Source organism: Epinephelus moara, chromosome 20, assembly GCF_006386435.1.
Source record: "Epinephelus moara isolate mb chromosome 20, YSFRI_EMoa_1.0, whole genome shotgun sequence".
Classification (NCBI taxonomy): domain Eukaryota; kingdom Metazoa; phylum Chordata; class Actinopteri; order Perciformes; family Serranidae; genus Epinephelus; species Epinephelus moara.
Genome location: NC_065525.1, coordinates 7,907,634 through 7,932,857, shown reverse-complemented (window position 1 = coordinate 7,932,857; position 25,224 = coordinate 7,907,634). Strand labels below are relative to the sequence as shown.

The 25,224-nt window shown below is 41.7% G+C and overlaps 1 protein-coding gene across 2 annotated transcripts; it reads left to right on the top strand.

Annotated features, from left to right (window-relative positions):
- The first annotated feature begins 1,273 nt into the window (after window positions 1-1,273).
- On the top strand, window positions 1,274-24,993 carry ces3 (carboxylesterase 3). 2 transcript variants are annotated; one of them, XM_050072399.1, is made up of 13 exons: window positions 1,274-1,432; window positions 4,431-4,632; window positions 4,747-4,885; window positions 6,901-7,034; window positions 7,170-7,323; window positions 7,500-7,604; window positions 19,968-20,069; window positions 20,562-20,702; window positions 20,848-20,928; window positions 21,830-21,971; window positions 22,267-22,416; window positions 22,628-22,700; window positions 24,587-24,993. In XM_050072399.1, exons 1-13 carry the CDS (start codon window positions 1,366-1,368, stop codon window positions 24,768-24,770), a joined length of 1,674 nt encoding a protein of 557 aa, XP_049928356.1. In that variant the 5' UTR covers window positions 1,274-1,365; the 3' UTR covers window positions 24,771-24,993. The 2 variants fall into 2 exon arrangements, with proteins under 2 accessions (XP_049928356.1, XP_049928357.1); XM_050072400.1 differs by having other exon boundaries at window positions 1,285-1,432; window positions 4,434-4,632.
- Window positions 24,994-25,224: the final 231 nt, after the last annotated feature.

Below are 25,224 nucleotides of genomic sequence, written 5' to 3'. Positions count from 1 at the left end.
TTCTTCATCTTCCTATTTGTTGTTTACTGGCGGACCACAAACCAACCAACTGCAATAAAAGAAGACGAAGAAGAAGATTTACAAAGCTGAGTAGCATTAGCAGTTAATGTTAGCATGGGTGTGTTTGTTAGTCTAATTTGACAGAAAATTTGAAGGACAGTGTGACAACATGTTACTGGTATAAAAAGAGTGGCTAATGTCACAGCCCACACAAGTTCATGAACCAAAAGTGTAAAGGTGATGCTTCTTTTTCTTACACACGAAGTGTGTGCGTGCATGTTTGTGTGTGTCTGTGAGGGAGATAATTCAAAATTGATAAGCTTTAAATGAAATATTAAACTGATACTTTTTATGAGAACAACGTGTATTAGTTGTTTGTTTTTTTCTTTGTTCAGACAAACATAACACTAAAGTTAGTTACACACAAAAGTGAGATAACAGAATGGTGGCTGGTAGAATTTAAAATCCACCCGTCACTTTGGCTAGTGGAGGAAAAAAATAATTTCCAGCACTAGAGGAGACACAGAATTCATGTTATCTGTCCAGTACTGCTAAATCTTGTCTTCTCAGTGAAGGTCAAAGTGCGAGAAGAATGTCATCCAGCTGTCAAAATATTCAGGACCACCTCTTAGATATTCAGGGTCATACAACAGCACAAGTCAGCCATGTGATTTAGAAATCACTAATAACAAGCAACAATATGTTTTTGAAAACACCTAACCACATAATATGTACACTGCAATAACTGACTGAAATAAATTGAAGTCAGCAGGTTATTATTATTAGTCAGCGCCTCTCAGGTGGAGGAGAACATTTGTTTAGTGTATTATCAAAAGTATTTCAAGTATTATAGAAACTATGGTTTGCAGCAGTTAACTGTAGTGGTCAAAGAGCAGGATTTTATCAATTTTGCCTGTGTAGTCAGAGTTGGTCTTGTGGTCTACCGGAGGTTAAATCAATGGAGATTATACTATTCATGCTGAGCTGTGCTTGTGACATAATGAGCTTGTTTGTGATGTGTGTGGGAGTTAGAGGTTGAAAGTGCATGTACTCACTTTATGTTTGTATATATTGACAATATCGTGTGTGTGTGTGTGTGTGTGTGTGTGTGTGTGTGTGTGTGTGTGTGTGTGTGTGTGTGTGTGTGTGTGTGTGTGCGTGCGTGCGTGCACGCGTGTGCTTGCGTGCATGCGTGTGTGNTGTGTGTGTGGTGTGTGTGTGTGTGTGCGTGCGTGCGTGCACGCGTGTGCTTGCGTGCATGCGTGTGTGTGGGCGGGTCGATACTAGAGGGCCAGGACAGGGGCAGAGGGCTTTTTCTCTGAAAGTACACTGTACCTCTCTGTATTTTCTTTGAGCCCGGTCAGGATGAGAACAGCACTGTTCATTGTTCATCTCCTTCCTGCGCTGACAGCAATAGCAGAGGCAACACCAGGTAAGAAAACACTTCATTTTACCTCAAACTACGACACCACATTCTGATGCATTGTCCACTGTGGATGACAAATGCATTGGTTCATTGTATGATTTCTGTAAATCCTTAGCAGCCCCAGGAATGTTAAGAACAATATAACAAAAACAAATTACACAAATGAAGAATAACCATACTGACATTTGGCTAGCGTGACCACTGTGATTTATTTTTCTCAGAGATTTTGAAAGGCTTTCTTAAAACAATACCTGGATTAAAGACATTTCCAAACTGCATTGAAATTGCATTTTTGTTGTTTTTTGTTGTTGTTTTACCATCACTTACATGCATGTCTCCATGCTAAATACACTTTTAAAATCAGTGGTGGAGGAAGTATTCAAATCCTTTAGTTTAGTACAAGTTGTACGGGTCATTGTGCTTACACTGATGTGCTGCATCCAGACTTTCCTCTGCTATGTTAGAAGGTGCAGGTAATAGACTATGATGAATAATGACTGTCTTAGTTTAGGTGGAGTGCAAGTGAGGCAGATGGGTACCCGTATTGAGTACTTTCATCCCCCACGGCATTGGCATACAGCTCTGGACTTGTAGCTACTAGTCGCGCAGATCAATAGCGTAAAAATATTGATGATGCAATTGGTGCAGCACACTGGGGCCCAGAGGCTGTCAGGGGCCTATGTAAGAAGGTGATTTTTTGCTGCTTGGAGAGATCAGGCTGTGAGGGTTTGAGTCCAGCATAGGCTGTTAGATTAATATTGATTAATTTGATGCTTCTGATGCTGTCTGTGTTGCTGATCAAAGGATGGGAAGAACACCCTTCAGTTGAATAATAAGGAAGCCTGTTTTGACACATGCCATTTAATGGCAGTGGATTCTGGCCTTAATGCAGCAGGAGAAGAGCAGGCGGCAGATCACGGACTGTTGCTGTAGCAACTTAAATTCAAGCAGTGCAAACCCCGGGGGAGCCTACCCCAACTCTCCGTCAGATCAGCAGACCTTCTGTTACTGCTCTCACGCAGGTTGGACTCAGTGGTGCCGCCGGTCACCAATCAGTCCACTGTGCCCCACTCGATTTTAATTCTGGTCGTGTGTGCTTGTGTGTACATGCGAACAAACGTGTGCTTGTATTTAGGGGTGAGGTGAGGGCCCAAGAAAATACATTTGCACAGAGGCTAATCACAATTACAATCCGCTGTTGGTGTAGATGTGCACGTGAGTCTAAGAGCGCTCGTGTCTGCTCATACATGTATGTGAGAGAGAGGGAGAGCCATCAATAGCTCCTTTTACACTGCCTCATATAGGCAGGAATTTCACTCACGTTATGCCGCCTCATCATTCTGTGTAAAAGGTGCAATCATGGGATGAGGGGACAGAGTTGTCTCGCCTTTAAGCCTGCATCAGAGGTATTGACAGAGCCAAAATGATATCTATCTAAAATGGACAGCCAGCAGGACAGGACAACTGACAATGTGGGTGTGACATGTGTGACGAGTGGTACGGGTGTGACATTTTGATGACATGCTATGTGTGCGACCCACCCCTGGAAGATGATGATCCCTCCCTTTTCGTCTGGGTATCTTAATAAGTTTAACCTTCTAGTACTTCTGGTGCTGACAAGCAAGGGTAGTGACCAGTCAACTGTGGTGCACATCTGTAAAATAGTCCTGTCTATCTTTTACCTTTATTTGTTCAACTTTTTGGCGATTGTTCTTAGCTGTCTATTTCTGTGTAAATACATTGAGAGCATTGACAAAAACAGAGTCGAATTCCTTGTTGGTGTACACATACTTGGCCAATCAAGCACATTCGGATTCTGATGAACATTTGGAATGATATCTAGAAATACAACATACAAATAAAACAATAGGGCCTATTACAGCAATAAGGTTCTGGCCTCACCACATCAGCTTACTGTACAATGGGTAGAGTAGTGAATAAGTGTACCATTAGCTGAGTTGCGGTGCTTGCTATAGGGAATGAAAATCGTGGAGCATTCTTGGGGGGCTCAGCCATTTCATGTCTCACAGGTCCAGTCATCTTCATCTGCCAAAACATTGACTAATCATGCTAACTTAATCCCCCAGTAAATAGCAAGATGAAATATGTAATGCTATCTTACCTTTGTGTCTGACTCATGAATGTATTAAAGCCGTGACACACCAAGTCGACAGTCAGCCGTTGGTCAAAGACAAGGCTGCTGGTGAGCATCTGCCACGCTCGTTGGTGCTAGTTGAATTGGCATTGGTGAAAGTGGAGCCCTCTCTCTTTTTGAATGACAATTACAAATGACTGCCATCTGCAGGTATGGAGGGGTATGGTATGTCCTCTCATGCAAGTGAAGAACGTACATACATACTTGTAGGCTGTCTGTTTGGTGTGATCATGTGTGACTTTTGGGCCATGACACAGTGACTTGCTTGCTTCCACTTTTTCCCAGTGGCCAATTGCAATGAAAAATCCCTTGCAGCCCAAAAACAGTTTTCCCATAGACCACCATTGTAAAAGAGACATTGCATTTTTTGACTTTTTGGTTTTAATCCTTTAAAAAGCCCAGAAAGTCCTTTAAAAAAAAAAAGAAAAAAAAAATGTATTTTAGAATGACATCACCATTGTGTAGGAGCATCCCACATGCATTTGTGTTCTGTCTCAGGAATGAGGATGCTAGTTTAACACTTCACAAATGTGCAACAATAAAAGAGAAAACTGAATAAATGACACAAAGGCGGGCCTTCTTTAATTTTAATTTCATCAGCCAGATTTTTTGCCATAGACTCACACTGAATGTATGTGAAAGATATGTCTAAATCATTGGATACATTTTTTTAATGTCAGAAACCCAGTGAAATGACTCCTTTTCACTATACACTATATGCCCAACATTATTTAAAAAATCTAGATTAGTCGCATTATTAAGTAATTTCATTATCATCATCATTTTTATAACCTTGCACAAAGACTGGTATGGTCCTTTAACACAAAAAACACATACTTGTATCTTCAGCAGGGAGCACTGACCCTGTGGTGTCTCTGAAAAATGGCCGAATCAGAGGAGAATACGTTACAGTGAAAGGCACAGAGAGGAGAGTGAAGCAATACCTGGGAATCCCTTTTGCCCAGCCCCCGGTGGGGCCCCTCCGCTGGGCTGCTCCCCAGGATGCACAGCCATGGGAGGGGGAGAGAGACGGCACACAACAGCCTCCCATGTAAGACCGGGTGACCACTGAACCCCCAAAGGGCAAAGAACATGACAAGATTTAACAACAGTTTTTTCCTCTCTGGATGACACACACTTTATCTTCTCCCTCTTTCTATTTCAGGTGTATCCAGGACCCAGAAATAGTTGTGAATGTTTCTAAAACCATGTCAATGCAATACACCCCGCCAGAGCTTTCAGAGGACTGTCTGTATCTGAACGTATACACTTCAGCTGAGGCAACAAAAGGGGACAAACTGCCGGTGGGTTAAACAGACAGTGGGCATATACATGGGTGGACAAAACAACAGAATCTCGTCACTGTGTAAATGCAATCCAGTGAAACAGCCCTGCATTAAACACTAACTCTGTGAAAGGAAGGAGTAACTTAATGATATTGTTGGACCGAATTCTAATGAAAGGTCTTCATGTTATATTGTTGACCCTGTCTTTTATGCTGAGTATAGAGCTGTTGTTGGCTGTTCATTAACTTTGTTCAAACAAAGCTTCAGTGTATGTTTGATTTTACCATGCAAGAGTCTTCATAACAACACACAGTTGGTAGATAGTGTTGGTTTGGCTATTTCAGCTCAGTTAGCTTGTTAGCTTTCTTTGTTAATGTAAAGATTTGATGCTGCTTCTGTTTATTGGTCAGGTTAACATATATCCATGTTCACCTACCGAGACTGATGATTCTGCTTTACTCCAATATATGATTTTAGCACATATTTAACTTAGGCTTTAGCAGACATGTGAATGATTTCAGCATCCAAGTGGCATTTAAACAACACATGTTTAACTCATTACTCTAACTGACTTAATCCACTTTCAGTAATTTCTTTTTTTTTTTTTTTTTTTTACATTTCAATTTGATATCTCCACTTAGATTTTAAATGTTTTTCATCTTTTTTCTTTAACTGAAATCTCAGTTGCTATTAATTCCTACACCAACTGCAATTCTGACAGTTTTCTGTGCACCGATAACAAATGACAGTTTGTAGTTTGGCTGGTTACAGTGTTTTATGGCTGGGGTAGGCAGAAATCAAGGAATGGCAAAAAAAAAAACAAAAAAAAAGGTTTTGCACCCTCCTCCTATAGCTACCTCTCTCCTCTCTGTCCTAAGCCCCTACCACCAGATGACCCTGTGGATGCTTTTCATACAGTAACCCATTGTTTCCCATACATTGATTTATTTAATCTTATTTCAGCGTAGAGCTGTACTCAGCCCCTGTTTGCCCCGCTCTCTCTATCTGTGTTTATAAGACCACAGATGAGACAAGAATTAGCTAGCTGCCCCATGACAGGCCTACCTCCAGTTTGCTCTCCAGCACTGTTGACTGCTTTGCTTTGAGCAGCAGCTCTGGAGACCGACCTTTGGTTTGTAGCTGCAGCAGCTTGAATATGGCTGGTGTAAATCCGAGTGCTGAGTGTCACAGTGGGCTGGTGGCCAGTGGCAGCTCCAGGTCTAACTTATGTAACAGCAGCAGAGGTTTGCACTGGCTGGACTCAGGTTGCTGCGGCTGCTAACTGGGGGTCCATCTCCAGAACTGCTTCCTACACTTCTCCCGGAAGAGGTTGTCTGTAGTGGCAGGGAGTGAGACCAAGGAGACACTGTGATTCGAGGCTTTTGCTAACATTAGCTACATAAACGTGAACTTCAAGCTGCGGCTGTGATTTTTGCAGTAGGCTAAACTGTTAGCAACATTTACTCTCCAACTCTGAAACACTTTGCTGATATTGGCTCTTTTTTTTTTATTATTGTCTGACTCTTTTAAAGACTCTTTTTAATAAGTCCATCTTCCTTTTTAGGGGGGGTGCTTTGCAGTGTAGGCAATTGGAATTGCAACTTTATCTGGAGGATTTTCACCCACTGAATCAGGATTCACCAGAGGGATGTGCAGACACTTCTGCATTTGTACAACAGCTAGTAGTAACGTCGTCTCTCTGAAATTACCTGTTTAATGGCCAAAGTCTCCCATCACAGATTTTCAAAAGCCAACAGGAGGTGCTGTAGTCCAGTTTTCTCTTAGTTCACTTGCATATGCTCAAAGTTTATTATGGGATCTTTGCCCACTGATACCAAAATGAAACTGCCTACCCCAGCTAGACTCTAGATAGCACATTTTGTAAACAGAAAGAGTCGTCTCTCTTATTAATGGGCTTATAATCTTTTGTTTCTTATGCATCACAATAGGTGATGCATAATGAGTGGTTGTAACTTATACTTTCTGTGTGGAGAGGTCAGCTGTGACCAGCAGGCTCCTGTGTTATGTGGCAGGTGATGGTGTGGATCCATGGAGGAGGTCTGTCGATGGGTGCAGCTTCTCAGTATGATGGCTCTCCGTTAGCTGCTTATGAAAACATAGTAATGGTTATTATTCAGTATCGCCTCGGCATTCTGGGATTCCTGAGGTATGTTGCTCATCCCATTTCTGTCTGGTTTCAAATATAAAAATAAACTAAAAAATACCCATAGTATCACAGTAACTGTTTTAAATGATTTTCTGAGATTCCAAAGCAAGTGTCTTGACTTTTCATGTTCCAAAGCACTGGAGACGAGCATGCTCGGGGCAACTGGGGTTTCTTCGATCAGCTCGCAGCCCTGAGATGGGTGCACGAAAATATTGAGGCATTCGGCGGTGATCCACAAGCTGTCACAGTGGCTGGAGAGTCTGCAGGAGGCATCAGTGCTTCCATACTGGTAACAAAAACTCATCATCATATCAAAGAAGCATGTTAGTTACATGCATTTACACATTTTTAACATGCTTACCCAAATGTGAGCGCCTCAGCACTAATGTATAAGTTCATCTTGAATTTATTATTTATCACGTTCATTTGTCAAGTCACTGCATATGTATTATTTCTCATGAACAGACTCTGTCACCACAAGCAGAAGGACTGTTTCAGAGGGCAATTTTTCAAAGTGGAGTAGCAACACTTGGGACCTACACTACAAGCCATCCTTTGGCTTTTGCCAAGGTACTGTGATATGTAAACTGAGTAGGTTAGCATTAATTCAGAAAAGTATTTATCAAACACAGTCTCACTGTGTTGAACATGTGTTTAGTACTGACTACTTAAAGGTCAAGTGTGTATAATAAGTATGTTTACTTTAGTGTATAATCATCTGAAAATAAGAATCGTGTGTTCCTCAGAGTGAGCCGTTTATACCTGTCTATGGAGATCACTATGTTGCATGTTGTCATGTTCCTACAGTAGCCCAGAACACACAGCCAGAGACACTGGCTCTAGATAGGGCCATTCACATTTTCATGTTTTCACATTATTTATGTTTTTGCACTACCATAGATAGCAGTCCCTCCATGACGAGAGCCTCTGAGAAACACTGAATTTTGTTGATGTGAAACTGCTTTATTCTGTGTTTTGCTGGTTTAAATGACTGGGTCCATTTGTTTTGTGGAGGAAGTGACCTCTGTGAATAATTCAGCTTTCAGTAAAAACCTCCTGAACATTTGGATTCAGATTTCAGATTTCAGATTTATTCGCACACCACACAGAATCAACATGTGGAAGCGGACCTCCCGCCGCCAGCCTCCGCCTTGATTAAACGCTGAAAATTAAATAAAAGAGGGAGACAGGTGTCTCCTATTTTATCTTATTTTGTTATATTTCTACCGCTCCTCTCGCTGGAAGCGTCGGACCTCCCGCCTCCCGCGCCCGTCTCAAACACGGAGGTCTCCCTCTCCGCAGCTGAGCACCCATGGCGCACGCCCGGCCTGTTAAATAGCCCGTAACCATGACAACTGTGTGACACAAAGTCAGTGCTTTAGTGATTAGATAATGTCGGGCTCGGACAGAAATATGCCCGTGCCGCACTCTAATGGAAATGCACGTGACGGTTTATTTATTTTATTTATTTTTTTGTACAATCTAGGAACCGTTTGCAGGAACCGTTACGCCAAATGTGATGGAACCGGTTCCGGAACCGGAACTTTGGACCCGGTTCCAAAAAAGAACCGGATCCGGATCCCAACCCTAGTGGAGTGCCAGGTCTCCCATGAAGCTATTTAAAGCTTATGGCGGGAGCCTGATCAGGAAGATGAGTCAAAATGTATAGCAGTGACATGGTACAAGACATGTTACAAACACAAAACATAGGTAGGCCTATTGCAGACACAAAACATAAAACACACAGGACAAATCAACATACATTCATTCCAAGATCAGTGAAGGATACTATACATATGAATTAAGCATTTTTTGTTTCAGTTTCTTCTTAAAAACAGAGATGGATTTAGATGTTTTCAGACTCTCATCGAGCCCACTCCAGATCTGCGGCCCCCTGGTTGTTATGCTTAGACTAGTGCATTTCAGTCGTCTTTTTTTTACCATGTATAAGATGTGTATTTCTGGTATTATAAATATGCGTGGGGCGGCTGACTGGGATGAGCTTGTAGAGTCTTGGATTCAAGTTATGGACAACTTGGTACATTGTAGAAGCATTTTGATGAACATTGAACTCAGCAAGCCTCAGGAGATTATAGTTGTGGAAGAGGAAACGGGTGGGAGTGTTATAACTGTTGTGACTATATGTCTATATTAAAAAAACGAGGTACACAGTTGCTCGGGAGCCATCAGTCATGCCGTCAGGCTTTATTTACCTTCCGCTCTGCACACACATACAGTCAAGCTACTTCCTTATCTGCTTCCTGTCCAGGTGCATTTCAAAGTAAAGGTCCTGCTGTAGCAGTAGTATTAAACATTACATCTCCCTTCAACAAAAAAAAAATAGCAGGGTATTGACCGGATATGTAAGACAGTAAACTAAACAATCTCAAGTCATAATGCAAATATAATAAGCAAAAGGGCACAGAACTGAACAACCTTATGTCATAGTGCAAAACAAAAACACTGTATAATCCAGCCATCTTTCTTTTAGTGCATATGTTAGTACTTTTCTGCATTCTGAGTTACTGTGCACACAGAGGTAATAAAGAACTTTGGGTATAACAGGTCAGAATCATAACAAGACATATAGCAGGTAAGTTACAATGTTTTTTTTGGGGTTTTTTTTAGGGCAGCGTTGTTCGTACACCCTTTACAATCAGTTATCAGTTATAAGTCAAGGACTTGCCTTGGCTTAATGGCACGTCCATACCTTGTGCGGAGACAAGGCTTAGCGTGATCTGGTTCATGTCCTGAACCCTGGGAAGGTTGCTGTTCCTCTGTTTCCCCTTGTCCAGAGATCAGATCATCCTCACTGATCTCAGGATGCTGTATGGCAGGTGTGTGCTGGTCCACTCGGGTGTCGAGAAGGTGCCGACGGTTGCGCCTGAAAGTCTGTCCATCACTGGTTTTAATGTGGTAGCTTAGTGGAGTCTCTGCAGGTTGGATGACAGTTGCTGGTTTCCACCTGCCATCATCCTGCTGGAAACGGATGGGCGCTCCAACGTGCAGTGTTGGTAGAGGCCTAGCAGACCTGTCATAATGCTGTTTCTGACGCTGCTGGCATATCTCTCTCCTTGCTTGCACTGTGTTCTGAGGGGTTACCTGAGGTCGTAGCTGCAGTGTTGTTGTGGGTAAGATGGAGCGCAGCCTGCGGCTCATCAGAATTTGAGCAGGAGATTTGTGGCCGTCAACTGGCGTGTTCCTGTACTCTAGCAGACTGAGGTATGGGTCTTTCTTGCCCTCTCTGGCCTTTGTGAGGATCCGCTTTGCAGTTTGTACAGTCTTTTCGGCCAGGCCATTGCTTTGTGGATAATGTGGGCTTGAGGTGACATGTTGGAAACCCCATGACTCTGCAAACTGATGGAATTCATGTGAGCTGTAGCATGGCCCCTGCAAACTGATGGAATTCATGTGAGCTGTAGCATGGCCCATTGTCGCTGACAACTTTACGTGGTATGCCATGTCTAGCGAATAGCATGGCCCATTGTCGCTGACAACTTTACGTGGTATGCCATGTCTAGCGAATATTGCTTTCATTTTGTGGATGACAGCAGCTGTGGTGATGTTGTGCAGGCGTTCAACTTCAAAGTACCTGCTGAGGTAGTCACATATGATGATGTAGTTCTCTGAGTTCCATGTGAACAGGTCTGTTGCTACAGTCTGCCATGGGTTCTCTGGGATAGCCTGTGAGAGCATGGGTTCCTTTGTGTTGGTGTTGCGATGTGTTTGGCATATATCACAGTTCATTACAGTTTTTTTGATCTCCTTACTCATACCTGGCCAAAACAATATGTCCCTGGCCCTGTGTTTGCTCTTCTCCACCCCGAAATGTCCCATGTGTATACGCTGTAGCATGTTTGCTCTGAGTCTGTGCAGAATGATTATCTTCTCACCTTTCAGAAGAAGTCCGTCCGCTTCTGTGATCTCATCACGGTGGTTCCAGTATTCACTGATGTGTGGGTGACATTTCTTTCTTGTTTCCGGCCAGCCTGACCGAATGACTCGCTTGAGAGTGGACAGCTGCTCGTCCTGAGCCGTAACTGTCTTGATGTCATCGAGCCTGTCTGCACTCACTGGAGCTGCGCTGATGACAGTGTGTACCTGGGTCTCCATAGCCTCAGACAGTGAACTGTCCTCGTCATCCAGAGATTTTCTCCACAGCATGTCAGCCACTGGGATCTCTTTTCCTGGTCTGTGTATGAGGGTTATGTTGTACTTCTGCAGTGCAAGCATCATGTGCTGCAGGCGAGGTGGTGCGAGTGCTAGTGGCTTGCGGAGTATAGTCTCTAGTGGCTTGTGGTCAGATTCAACAGTTACATGTCGCCCGTAGAGGTATTTGTGGAATCTTTTACACCCATTAAAGGGGTTTTTTTTGGGGGGAGTTTTTCCTTATCCGCTGCGAGGGTCATAAGGACAGAGGGATGTCGTATGCTGTAAAGCCCTGTGAGGCAAATTGTGATTTGTGATATTGGGCTTTATAAATTGATTGATTGATTGATTGACCCGTATAGGACTGCATAAAGCTCCTTCTCGATTTGGGCGTAGTTTTTTTCTGTGTCACTGAGTAGCTTTGATGCATATGCAACTGGCCTGCCTTCCTGCATGATAGTTGCACCCAGGCCGTTTTTCGACGCATCCACTTGTAGTGTCACTTCCTTTTCGGGGTCAAAATAGGCTAACACTGGCCCTGGCTCTGCCATGATAGTGTCTTTCATCAGCTGAAACGCTTTTCCATGTGTTGTGTCCCATTTAAACTCTGTGTCATGTCTCAGCAGGTGTCTGAGTGGTGCAGTCACCTCAGCCAGATTGGGAGCGAATCTGGCGAGGTAATTCCCCATGCCGAGGATCGTCTCCAGCTCTGCCTCATTTTCTGGTGGTGACATGTCTCTGATTGCTTTTACCTTGAGGGGTTCTGGTTTCAGGCCATTGGCTGTGAGTCTATGTCCGAAGTAGCTCACTTCAGACACACAGATGCGGCATTTGTCCGGATTCAGCCTCAACCCTCTCTCTCTGGTTCGGCTGAGCATGGCTTGGAGGTTGCAGTCATGCTCCTCTTTTGTCTTTCCGAACACAACGATGTCATCCACGATGCAGGCCACTCCCTTGAGGCCCTCGTATGTCTCACCCACTCTCCTCTGGAACTCGTCCTGGGCTGACACGATGCCAAAGGGGAGTCTGAGGAAACGGTATCTGCCAAATATAGTGTTACAAGTAGTGAGCAGGGACGACTCCTCACTGAGCTTGATGGCCCAGTAGCCAGATCTTGCATCCAGGATGCTGAAGTATTTTGCCCCAGCCAGTTTTGATGTCACGTCCTCGAGTGAGGGTAGGGGGTAATACGGCCTCAGGATTGCCTTATTCAAGGGCCGTGGGTCTAGGCACACTCTGAGCTTGCCTGTTTTTGGCTTTTCACATGTTACCAGGGCATTAACCCACTGAGTGGGCTCAGTCACTTTGCAAATTATGTTGTCGCTTTCCATGTTGTCCAGCTCTGTTTTTAAGCGGTCTTTTAGGGCGAATGGCACCCTCCGTGGCGGGCAAACCACTGGTGCTACACTGGGGCCTATCCTGAAGCTGCACTCACCCTGGAATTTACCAATGCCTTTGAAGACATCGGAGTACTCACGCAGTATTCCGGCTGGCTGTGTGTTGCACTTTGCCTCACTGGTGTCAGTGACCAAGTATACTACCTTGACAAGTCCCAGTTTTTTACACGCTTTGAAGCCTAGGATGGGCGGGCCATTGCAGTCTACGATGTGAAACTTCTGGGTGGTTGACTTGTCCTTATATCTGGCTTCTAGGTTGCAGTAACCCTTCACTTTCAGCGGATGCCCCCCGTAGCCAAGTAGCTTGCGTTCGGCAGTCATTAGTGGTGTGCCGGGCATGAGTGTGGCAAAGTCTGTTGCAGGTATCACGCTTGTTTGTGCTCCTGTATCAAGTTTGAATGTCAGTTTTTTATTCTGTAATCCCAGTCTTATGTCTGCATAAGCACTTTCATCATCTTCACTCTGTGCTGTAACAGTGTCCACAAACAGCTCTGAGTCAAAATCCTCATCATCTCTCTCAACTGTGTGTACGTCTCTTTGTCTTGTTTTGTTGGGAGTAAGGGACTTTGATCTGCATGCTCTTGCAAAGTGGTTAAATTTTCGGCACTTTAAGCACTGTTTCCCCTTTGCTGGGCATTCAGTTAGCTTATTGTGGTGTCCCCCACATGCACTACAGGGTTTGTTTGTCGTCTTCGGGCTCTCATTTGGCCTGCTAGAGCTTCTCGCCGTGCCTGGCTTGCTAGTCTTGTGGTGTACTGCATGCACTTCGTGGCTGTTATTAGCCATAGCTTTTAGCTGCATCTGCACTAGCTCGTAGGAGCGGGCTATATCGATTGCCTTTTCTAGTGTTAGCTCCGGTCCCTGACTGAGTAACTTTTCTCTTACTCTGGGTGAGTTGGTAGCAAATACTATACGGTCCCTGACCATTTCCTCACCATTTGTATAGTCACAGTCTTTAACGAGCAGTTTAAGCTCTGTTACGAAGTGTTCAAATGACTCACTGCTCCCCTGTATTTTCCTCATGAAACTTGTACCTGGCAAATATGGGGTTAGCTTTTGGCGTGAGGTATGCTGAAAATCCATCGTAGTACGTTTTTAACAGTTTAGCATTGTCCTCGGTTAATGTCCAAGTGTTGCTGATGTCCCTTCCTTTATCCCCGATCCATAGAAGGAGGAAACTGCATTTTTCTCCCTCCGTTTTCTCTTCGAGCGGGCCGGTAAACATGAGTTCAGCATGTTGTCTGAAGCGCCGCCATGCGTCAGGTAAGTTGGATGAATCCCAGTCCATCTTCGGGGTAGGGACACCGAAAGCCTCCATTTCGTCTGTTTGCAGGTGGGTTCGTAGTCTAACTACTTACTCTGACACCATGTTGTGACTATATGTCTATATTAATAAAACGAGGTACACAGTTGTTCGGGAGCCATCGGTCATGCCGTCAGGTTTTATTTACCTTCCGCTCTGCACACACATACAGTCAAGCTACTTCCTTATCTGCTTCCTGTCCAGGTGCATTTAAAAGTAAAGGTCCTGCTGTAGCAGTAGTATTAAACATTACAATAACCAGACCAGGTTATGGCTCGTATAATTTTCTTTTGTAAACTTTCTAATTTCTTCAGGTGACTAGGGAAGGTGTTGCACCAAATAATATTACAATAATTGATATGAGGCTCAAACAAGGTTTTGTGTAAGATAAGGAGAGCAGGTAAAGGAAGGAAATATCGAAGTTTGAAAAATAGACCATAGCCAGAACATATTTAGACAATTTAGTTAACAGATGCTCAATGTGACATTTGAAGTTGAGTGACTCATCTATGAGGACCCCCAAGAATTTTGTTGACTTTACTCTTGTCAACTCCTTTCCATCAGTCTTGAGATGGATATGATCCACTGTTTTTTTGTTAGAGTGGAATACAATAAAGTTAGTCTTGCTGATGTTAAGCGATAATTTATTACATTTAAACCAGGTATCTACTTTTTGTAGTTCAGCATTAAATAGATCTTGAAGCTCATATGAGTTGTTATGGGACATGAATAAATTTGTATCGTCAGCAAATATAACTTTATGCAGTAATTTAGAGGAATTAACAAAATCATTAATATAAAGGATGAAGAGCAATGGTCCCAAAATTGAACCTTGGGGGACCCCGTATTTGACATTCATTTTTTGAGATTGATAGTTGTATATGTCAACATACTGTTGTCTACAATGTAAATAGCTACTGAACCATTTGAGGGCCAGTCCTCTGATACCATAGTGGTGCAGTAAGATGTTAAAGTCTATGGTGTCGAAGGCCTTTGAGAGGTCCAGAAAAACACCCACTCCACAGTTCCCTCGATCAATAGCGTCATAATTTTTTTCTATAAGGTCTAAAATTGCCATACAAGTTGTATTCTTTTTTCTGAAACCGTACTGAGAGCTGGTGAGTATATTATGCTTTTCAAGATATTTGCTGAGTCTGTTATAAACCACTCTCTCGAAAATTTTTGAGATAGCAGGCAAGACAGATATTGGACGATAGTTGGTGATACTATTTTTATCACCAGATTTATAAATTGGTATTACTCTTGCAATTTTGGTCATCTTCGGCACCACGCCAGAGAGAAATGATAGATTTATACAATATGCAAGTGGTTTGGCGACAGCAGAGGCTATTGCTATCAAGATTTTGCTACAGATTCCGTCCACACCAGCTGTATGAGAGTTGTTCAGCTTCTTGATGGTTTCATATACCTCATTTCCATCAGTCAGTTTCATGAAAAAGGAGTTAGGATAGTCCCCTGTGAGATACTGGTTATAAGAAATGCCTTGAGGAAGGCTGATTTTATTTGCCAGGTCTTCACCAATGGAGACAAAGTAAGTATTTATTTGCCAGGTCTTCACCAATGGAGACAAAGTAAGTATTGAATTGATCAGAGAGTTCCTGTTGAGACCGAGTTACATGGTCAGGGAGCACTGATGTTTTTTTTTCCCTGTTCAAGACATTATTCAGGACTGACCAAGTCCTCTTTGTGTCACCCTGGGCTGCTCTTAGCTGCTCGGTGTAATGGGCACTTTTACTTTTCCTTATTAAATGAGTGAGCTTATTTCTGTAAGCATTATATTTATTTTTATTAATGATACTCAGATTTTTAGTATACTGTTTATAAAGTTTGTTTTTCTGTTTTATGGAAGTTAATATTCCTTTTGAAAGCCAGGGGTTTTGATCATCAGCTCTGCCTGTGACAGTCTTCTCAGGAATAATGTTACAAATGGAATCAGATATTTCTCTGATTAGGCTGTCGTATGCAGTGTCTGGATCATGAGCACTGTAAACATCATTCCATGACTTCGTCTCCAGGTTATCACAAAGCAGCCTCAAAGTTCTGTTATTTAACACTTTCGTTGTTTTCTTACAGGGAAGGGGTGCAAGTTCACAGGCGAGATTTACAAACAACACAGTAGGAAAGTGGTCAGTTATGTCAGCCAGAACCACCCCAGACTCCGGCTTGGTGTTGTGCATGTTGGTGACAATATTGTCAATGATAGACTTAGACAAATGTGTTACTCTTGTGTAGGTGTTTATCGTTGGAAAAAATGAGAAGGAATGCAGTGTACTGATGAAATCATTTGTAGCTGCATCTTCCTTGGAAATATCTATATTAAAATCACCCATTAGAATACAGTTGTTATTTTTCTTGTTTATGGAATATAATGCTTCTTCCAGATTGTCTCTGAAAATATCCAGGTTTGAGTCAGGGGGTCGATAAATTATTCCAGCTGTAAGTTTTTTACCATTATGAAGTTCTATATCAATGAATAAGGAATCAGAAGGGTCATCCAGATCAACAGTTACACTAATGTTAGTTTGGAGTCTGGAGTTCACATAGAGACACACTCCTCCACCTAATTTCCCAATTCTATTCTTGTAAAAGAATTTGTAACCCTTTAGCTTCAAAATATCAAAATAGGACTTGTCGTTTCACTGCATCCAACAATGTCAAATTTACATCCAGTAGTAGTCAGTAAAGTAACAAGATTATTATGATGTTTGGATAGGCTTCTAATGTTCAAGTGTATCAAGGAAAACTTGGTCTCAGTGTTTAAGGAGTTAAATTGCTCAGGTTCGTATTGCCTACAATTAGTGTTTCCACCATCAAGCCAGCATTCTTGAGCATAATCACCATCCCCATTTTTCAAGTTAAAGAAACTCATATGGATAGATTTTCTAGTTTCATGTACTCTGGGAACAATACGCATTCATACAGACTCCAAAATCCACACACACACACACACACACACACACACACACACACATCAATATCAGACAAATCAGACTCATACAAAGACAAACCAACAAAAAAACAAAAACAGACATAGCTTCCTACTTTCTGTCCAATCATCTTCTGATTTCTGATATCACAGAGCTTTTTATAGGCTATCATGTCTTTACAGTCATCAACAATATTACTTACTGTGGGCCTAGGATCCCCAGCTGTTCAGAAGTGCTTGAGCTTCCTCAGCTTTGGTGAACAAGTATTTCACGCCATCATGTGAGAAGATGAGAGTAGCGGGAAAGGCCATGCGAAAACGGATGTTTTTGTTGATCAGAGAGATGCAGACTCCGTTGAAAGATCTTCTTTGCTGAACGACCCCTGTAGATAAATCAGAACGGATGGAGACTGCTACTCCGTCGTATATCACGGGCTGCTTTACCTTGTAGGCGGCCAGAATCTTCATCTTGTCCGCGTAGTTATGCAGCTTGATTACGACCACATGGGGCTTGTTGTCTCTTCTCAGAGTCACTGGCGTCCTGTGGGCTCTGTCAATCTTTACGGTTCCGTGCTTTGTGTCAAGGTGCAAAACATTAGGCAGCCAAGTTTCGAAGAAGTCGATAGGTTGTCTTCCTTCAATCCCCTCTTTTAGTCCAAATATCCGGATGTTATTGCGGCGGCTGCGACTCTCAAGTTCATCGGTCTTTTGAACCAAAGTGGAGATTGTTTTTTCTGCCTGGTCGAGGCGAGCTTTCAACTTGGTTACATCGTCCTTGGTCGTGGAGATATGCTTTTCCGCTGCCTCAACACATTCATCCACTACTCCAAAATGTTTGTCAAAATTCTCCAACTTTGTGGTAACCGCGTTCAATGTCTCACAGATTTGGGCAAGTTTTACCTCCAGCAGTGTGCCCACTTGAGCTGCTATTTCGCTACATAAAGAAGCGTGTTCACTGGTCAGCAGAGTAGAAGAGGTAGCGGGGTTGGCGTCTCCTTCTTTGGCAGCCATGGCTGCTTGCCGGTGGAGTACGCTTCTTGTTGATCTTGGTTGAACGACGGTATTTGGAGTCTGTGAAGCTTTCCCCTTAGTCATTTAGTCTGGTTAATCAGCATTTAGCGTGGCATTAAGGCCAAGATGCCCTGAAATATCACATAAATCACAGTTTGGTAGTGCGGGGGAGCCAGGTGCGTGCCCTCCTCTCAGTTGCACATGCACACTGGCCTGGATCATTAGTTACCAGAGGAAAAAAAAAGTCCCACTAAAAACCTCCTGAACAATAAACACAGAAGGAAGCTGGTAGAAGTTTCTGCTGGTTGAAATCTGTAATCCTCGCTGCTTGCTGCTACTAAATCCCTCTAAATCTTACACACTGTTCCTTTAAAGCTGTATTAAAGGGTAACTTTGGATTTTGTCACCTGGACCCTATTTTCTCATGTTTTGTGTCTAAGTTACTAATCAGAGAAACAATTTTTGAAATCATGCCAATATTGCGTGAGCCTGCTGCAGCCAGCAGCTGAAAAACGGGCTGTACTGCAATTAATTGCGGCAATTATGCACCCTCAGTGTACGTCCACTGAAAGGGCTTGTTTTGGACGTACATTGACAATGCATAATTGCCCCAATGATCACATTGTGGCCTCTTTCACCGCTGCAGCCGCAGCCCTGTTGCTCAATACTGGATCAATTTCAAAAATTGTTGTCAGCATTATGGCAAAGATGTTAGTCAACAGTTGCCTATTTAAACATCCAGCAAACACAGAACAACATTAGAATCCCATTGCAGTTGTGTTTGTGTCCACCTGAGGAATTTAACTTCAACTTTCACACTCAATTTAGTTTTGTTCTCCACCAACTCCTGAGACAAATATTCCGTCCTTTAGATGCTAAATGCTCCACTATTTTCACCAGTAGTCTCTAACTTTGTCGGTCTGATGTTTGATGCTGGCCAGGTAAAGTTAAAAAAAATGTGTTATGTATCTGTAGCCTATATGTTAGGCAATTCATTGATCTTCAAATAGGCTGTTTGTCCTTCTTCTTAAAAAGACAAATATAGCCTACAGCTTTATTTTGAAAGAGTGCATTGATTGAAAGGAACAAAACATTTACGGGGACCAAGTTCAGGGGAGACTTGCGGGTACCCATAAACTCATTTTCATTGAGATATCTTGAGGTGAGAGCTCAAAAGACCTATGTGACAATGAATATGCCAGTTGTTTCCTTACCTTAATTTAGCCTTCTTTGGAGCATTATTTAGCCCACTAAATACCGCTACCTTCATGGTATTTTTTTAGCTTAAAAAATGAGTGCCTCTTAAAGACAGTAATATCAGCCTCCAAATATTTTCACGGGGGTCAGTGAGGAGGCCCCACCCAAGACTCTCCCTTGGAGAGCCACTGCCTTTGATATACTGTTTAAACATTTTAATAGTGCAAAGTTAGCAAACTAATCGGAGCACGGGTCCAACAGAAGAACTAGCAAGTAAATGCTAAATACAGTTATAGGAAAACTGCTTTGGCATTGGATTTTTAGGTTTTACTGTAGGTCTTGTAGCACAGTTCTTATCACTGAAGAGAATGAAAATTGGCATAAAAGTAGGTTTGAACTTATGAAAATATGTAGCAACTCATTTGACTGATACCGATATCGATATATCCACTTTTTTCCCCACCTAATTTTAGTCATCACCAAGTCTCTACTGTAGTGGAATTAACATCATATTATGCATGCATACTCTTATCCTGGTGGCCCACCAGCAGATGGAGACATGAAATACAATGCTTTTCAATGTATATAATATTCATTCATTGTGCAAATTAAGAAAAAGCATGTTGGCCGATTCTGATAGTTCATTTTAAAACCGATATTGGCTGATACTGCTGATATTATCGTGCATCCCTTGTTTGAACACTTGAATATGTCAGCAAAGTCAGTACTACTGCTGATCAACAAAACAAATGTCAAACAAGATATTGGACATCCTGGCTCTTTTGTGCAGTGGCTGAAAAGTTCAGTACATTTTCATTGCAACTTTCACATACCTAAGAGAGGGCTGCCACCTTTTCTAGAGAGTTATTGTGTGAGGATACATTTACTTATGTATTTATGATTTTTATTGATCTTTTCTCTATACCTAGATTGTTGCCAACCTTACTGGATGTGACCGCAGCAGCACAGAGGAACTGGTCCAATGTATGAGAGGAAAAAGTAAAGATGAGCTAGTTGATTCAACAAAAAAGGTAAGAGCAAGCAGATGGTAGAGCTATATTTTGCTTTAATTTGATTTTGATGATTTTGTGTTTTATTCTATCTTGCATCACAATGATTTTTGTAGTCAATATAGTTTAAGTTACATTTCTGTGTGTTTCCAGATGGATGAACACTGGATTAACGTAAACCAAAACTATTTTAAATTGCAGATTACTGTAATCCAGATGACAAATCTAAATTTATTCAGCCTAATTATGTAGAGAAATCGGATATATACTGTGCAGGTATAGAGGATGAACAAGCTAATAGAAACCTCACCCAAAAGGGAACTTTAATTTTGTCCAGGTTCACTGTAAAATGCAAGATCAGAGTTATAAGAGTCAAGACTAAGTTTAGCCACAAGATGGCAGCCTTTGAACACTCTTAGCTGGTAATCACCCATTGAAAGGCTGGTTTACCTTCATCCATTTGGCCAAAGTTGCACTGAAGTTCAGTAACAGTCAATTCTGCCCTGTGATTAGATGAAAATTTACCTGGGAGCCGTGGTGGATGGTGTGTTTCTGACTGACACAGCAGAGGAGCTTCTCAAGAGGAAAGAAGTGCTGAAGGTTCCAGTGATGATGGGAATAACCAACCATGAGTTTGGATGGATCCTGCCTCAGGTCACACAGTTCTCTATGCGTTTACTCAGTCATAATGTACTTCAATCTTCAGATCACTCTCTTCTGAAAGGAACTGTGGTTGTTTTCTTTATCTCAAAGATTCATCTTGAACTCATTTTGAAGCATTGTCTCATGTCGATCACAGAGCTTCGCCCCCCCTGGCTGGGAGAAGGGTATGAGCAGAGAGTCTGTGCTGGCAGTGGTCAACATGTTCAATCCTCCTGGGGTGAGCTCCATCATAGCTACTGATGCTTGTTGATTATAATTATAATGTTAATGAAAATTTTATTGATTGATTTATTATAGTAATTTATTTAATTTTACAGTTTATATTTTTTTTTGTGTGTGACTATGATTGATTATTCAACTCTTCTTTTACCCCTTAAAAATTCGACTAAAACTAGTGACTCAAAACAAAATGGTAGCGTCAATAATGACGGTTTAATTACATGTTTAAGATTTTATTCATCCCTCATGGGGTAACTTCAGGCAAGTGAGTTTGCAAAAGAAAATGAACGCATAAACTAGTCATTCACACACAAATAAACACACAAAGAAATACAACATATGATAATTTAAGGAAAAGGGTGAACAATGCAATGATCAATGGCCACAACCTATTTACTGCTGAGTATCAGAGTCCAGTGATGCAAAGAAACATTACTTGAAAAAAGCGCACAAAAGCTCATTTTGTTTTTAGGGAGTAAAACCTTCAATGTGTTTTTCATGCAAGCGATTTAAAACACATTCCTGATGACATTAGTTTAAAGGAGCTGTATCGGACATTCAGAACATTACTATAGCAGTAAAACACGATTTGCTATGTAAAGATATAGTGGAGTAATGGCGTCCCTTGCCAGAGAATGAAGTCACACTCATTGTTGTAATCCAAGTTTCTCTGTTCTTTGTTGTGGTAGCCAGTCCAGCCATGTGTGTGTGTTGTTACTTGCTACTTCTTCACATGAGGAATAAACTCAACTGAGCATGTTCAGAGCGAATCAGGTGATTTGCGGCTTGTTCCTGATTTGAGAAATTAAAAGTGTTATAACTATCCTGTGTTACAACCATCCCCGGTCTCCCCTATCTCAGAGGGAAATCTGATGGTCCAACCTTCCTCCCTGTTCCAGGCCTCCTTTGCCAACAACCTCATCGCTGATGAATACTTGAAAGATGCTAAAACACCAGAGGAAATCAGAGATGCATTCACTGAAATCATGGGGGACCTGCTGATGACGCTGCCTGTTGTCAAGGTGGCTGGATACCATTCAGGTCAGAGGACACAAGGCACTGAAGGCACTGAAGCATCCTGACAGCTCTGTAAATAAATGGAAACAAATGTGAATTGGTTGTGTCACACACAGTGGACTAACTGACCAGTGTAGGAGGACGTTCTGTTCATGTTGGTGCAATTTGCTGGTATAGATTGTAGATTACTTGATGCTCTTGAAGTTTCATTTCACCCTGATAATAGGACAGTTCATGCCTCATCCTTGCTCTTGATCTTTTACCTACATCTCAGCCAAAGCATACATCTCTTGTCTTCTATCTCTTGGCTTTTTTTTAGATGCGGGTGTTCCAGTTTATATGTATGAGTTTGTGTACCGTGCTGAGATACACAAACACACCAGACCCAGCTTTGTGAAGGCAGATCATGCAGACGATGTCGGCTTCATGTTTGGTGGATGTTTCTGGAATGCAGATATAAAAATCATCGGTAGGTTATATGTAATATGGTATCTATGATATACTGTATAGATAAGATGGGCCCTTCTGCTCCTGTCTTTACTTATTGCAAACTTTAGAGGGCTAAGTACTTCTCCACTTCATGCCCAACTTCTTGTTGGAATAAATGAAGGAATGAATGGGACCACTACAACACAAAAGTACTGAAGTGACTGATCAAATTCCTTCTGTTCCATCTTCAGGTAACATTTCCAGGGAGGATGAAAGTCTTTGTAGGACCATGATGTCTTACTGGGGCGCTTTTGCCCGTACTGGGTGAGTAAGCACTGAGAACAAAAATATAATTAAAGCAGACAGTTTTCATTAACTTCCAGTATATTGACACTTCAGTTACTTTCAGCTGTATGGAGCTTTTTTAGTATTCTCCAGCTCAGGGGTTCTCAACCTTTTGTAAGTTAACACATAAACTGGGCTGTAGATATGTGTTATGTTACTGTCAGTTGCTGACATTGTGAGTACTCTCTGTTGTGCCTGAAGCAGCTTGTCCTTTTTCCTTAGAAAATATTCTTTTGACTTCCCAACATATCCCCAGTGCTTTGAGTATAACAATATATCTTTGGAGCTTTGATGATTTTAATGCCTCATTTTACAGAATTTCGCCACTTCAGCACACTGTGCTTTCAGTTCTGCATCACTGCCTGCTATTATGAATCAAACTTAATGTATTCATGGTCATATTTCCTCATCACTTGCCATGGAGTTTTTACTAGTGCTGAGTTGTCTCCTCCATCACTTTTTTGTTTCAAAAACAAATCCAACGATCCATTTGTGTCACTGCATCATCTAACAACCAATGGCAAAACCATGAATGCATAGAGAGAACTGGATACAGCGTTGAAAGTTGCTTAGTGGCGCATGAAGCCAAAGAAGTTCAACTTCATGGGTATAACATCACAGATTTTTCACATTGTGGGGACCATAGATCAGACGCACTAGAGACTTCCCCCAGCGGAGTTTCTTGCTTTCGGTTTATCCTTTAGCTAACTTGAATGGGGGTAGAAATGATTTAATCGTGTAGCTCTTCTAGACTTTAGAAATATTACTGGACTGAATCGAGTTCTCAAAAAAATGTATCCATAGATTTACAGAGGTCTCATTCCCAATGTAAGTCTTTGGTGGAAAAGCCTTTTTGGGTGCTTTGGCATCACATGGTGGACCCAGAAGTTGTAATTCCACTTTTGGCCACTATTTCAAATTAGCCTGGCGCTGTTCCTGGGGGTTTGACATCGAAAGTCTTTCAATATGATGGTTTTTTAATTTATGTGAATTCCAGAGCATATTTAAATTTCTTAAAAAAAAACATAGGTTTGCCATGATTTTTAATTTAATAGAACCAATTTGCAGTACCTCAGTAGACCACTAGATGACACTCCAATGCCCAAAATTGCTGCTCAAGCATATTGTTTTGGTTTCATGGCCACAAATTTAATGTTTTTTTCACTCTCTCTTAGCACCCACAATTAATGCTAATGCTGCTCTCTGTCTGCTGGATGTGTAAATAGGCAACTGTTTGCTAACATGCTCAACTTTATAAGATGACATGTAAGCATTGTTTTCACAGCTTGTATTTACATCTTGTTATTCTAAAAAAAAAAAAGCCAATTAATGCAGTTTTAAATACAGTCTTATTAAATGATAAGCAGAGTGGCAGACTGGCTCAGGAAGCTGCATTGAAAACTGATACTTAATTGAAGAGTAACCTGTTGCAACGTCATGCTTTGGAAACTTTTTATTGTGAAACAGTAGAATGGCATTCTTCAGCATATATTTATAGATACAATATATCTGAACTGAGCTGTTGCAGCAGCAAATCTTCACTCAAGATTCAAATAAAAGATTATACAATTCAAGAATAAATACAGTAGCTGAACCAAAAATATAGGCTATGCTTTATATTATGTGTATAAGGTATGAAGCATGCAGAGAAAGAGAAATTAACATATCTATGACCTTACGGAGTACTGAGTGATAAAAGAAAAGTAAAGTACACAAAATGTGCAAAATCATATTACCAGGCAATAAGGCAGACATTCATCCTAAAGCTTGACATTAGGAAATCAGTAGCAAGCATATATAAAGATGTTTTTTTCTGCATAGATTTTCCTAATGTCTGTAGCTGGCATGTTTAAATATCTCCTCAGCTCTCCCAATGGTCCTGGGCTCATCAGTTGGCCTCAGTATGACAGGCAGAAACAGGAGTACATGGAGCTGGGCCTGACGCAGACAGTGAGACAAAAACTGAAGGAGGACAGAGTCCATTTTGCCACTGTCACCCTCCCTCAGAAGCTGGAACAGTTAGCAGCTGCAGCCAAACTTGGAAACTGATCTCTGCAAGCTGTCATGTTGTTTGTGTTGGTCCCAAGTTTGAGAGTTTATGTCTCAACACCAAAACTAACTGGTATAATTACTTCCTGGACCCCTTTATATCTGTGTTAGAATGCATTTACTGGGCGTCTTATCCAAGTCTTTTGATTCCATGCAAGTGTCTTTTTTGACACGTTTATTGTGAAATAGCTGTAATTAAAGGTGTCACTGCAAAGAATGAAAATTTGTCTCTGGTTTAAACATCCTGATCGCATGGTTGTCAGAGGCAGTTTGAAATGATTTTTTAGAGCTCACAGTAATTATGAAATAATTGGGAGTGACATGTCCCATAAATTTAGAAAATTAAATTAAAGTGATTTCCCATAAATAAACATTGTGTAAAGTTTAGGCACCATGGAAATTTTCAGATGATGTGAAAACTGTGTAAAAATTCACCATGAAGAAATCATCATGT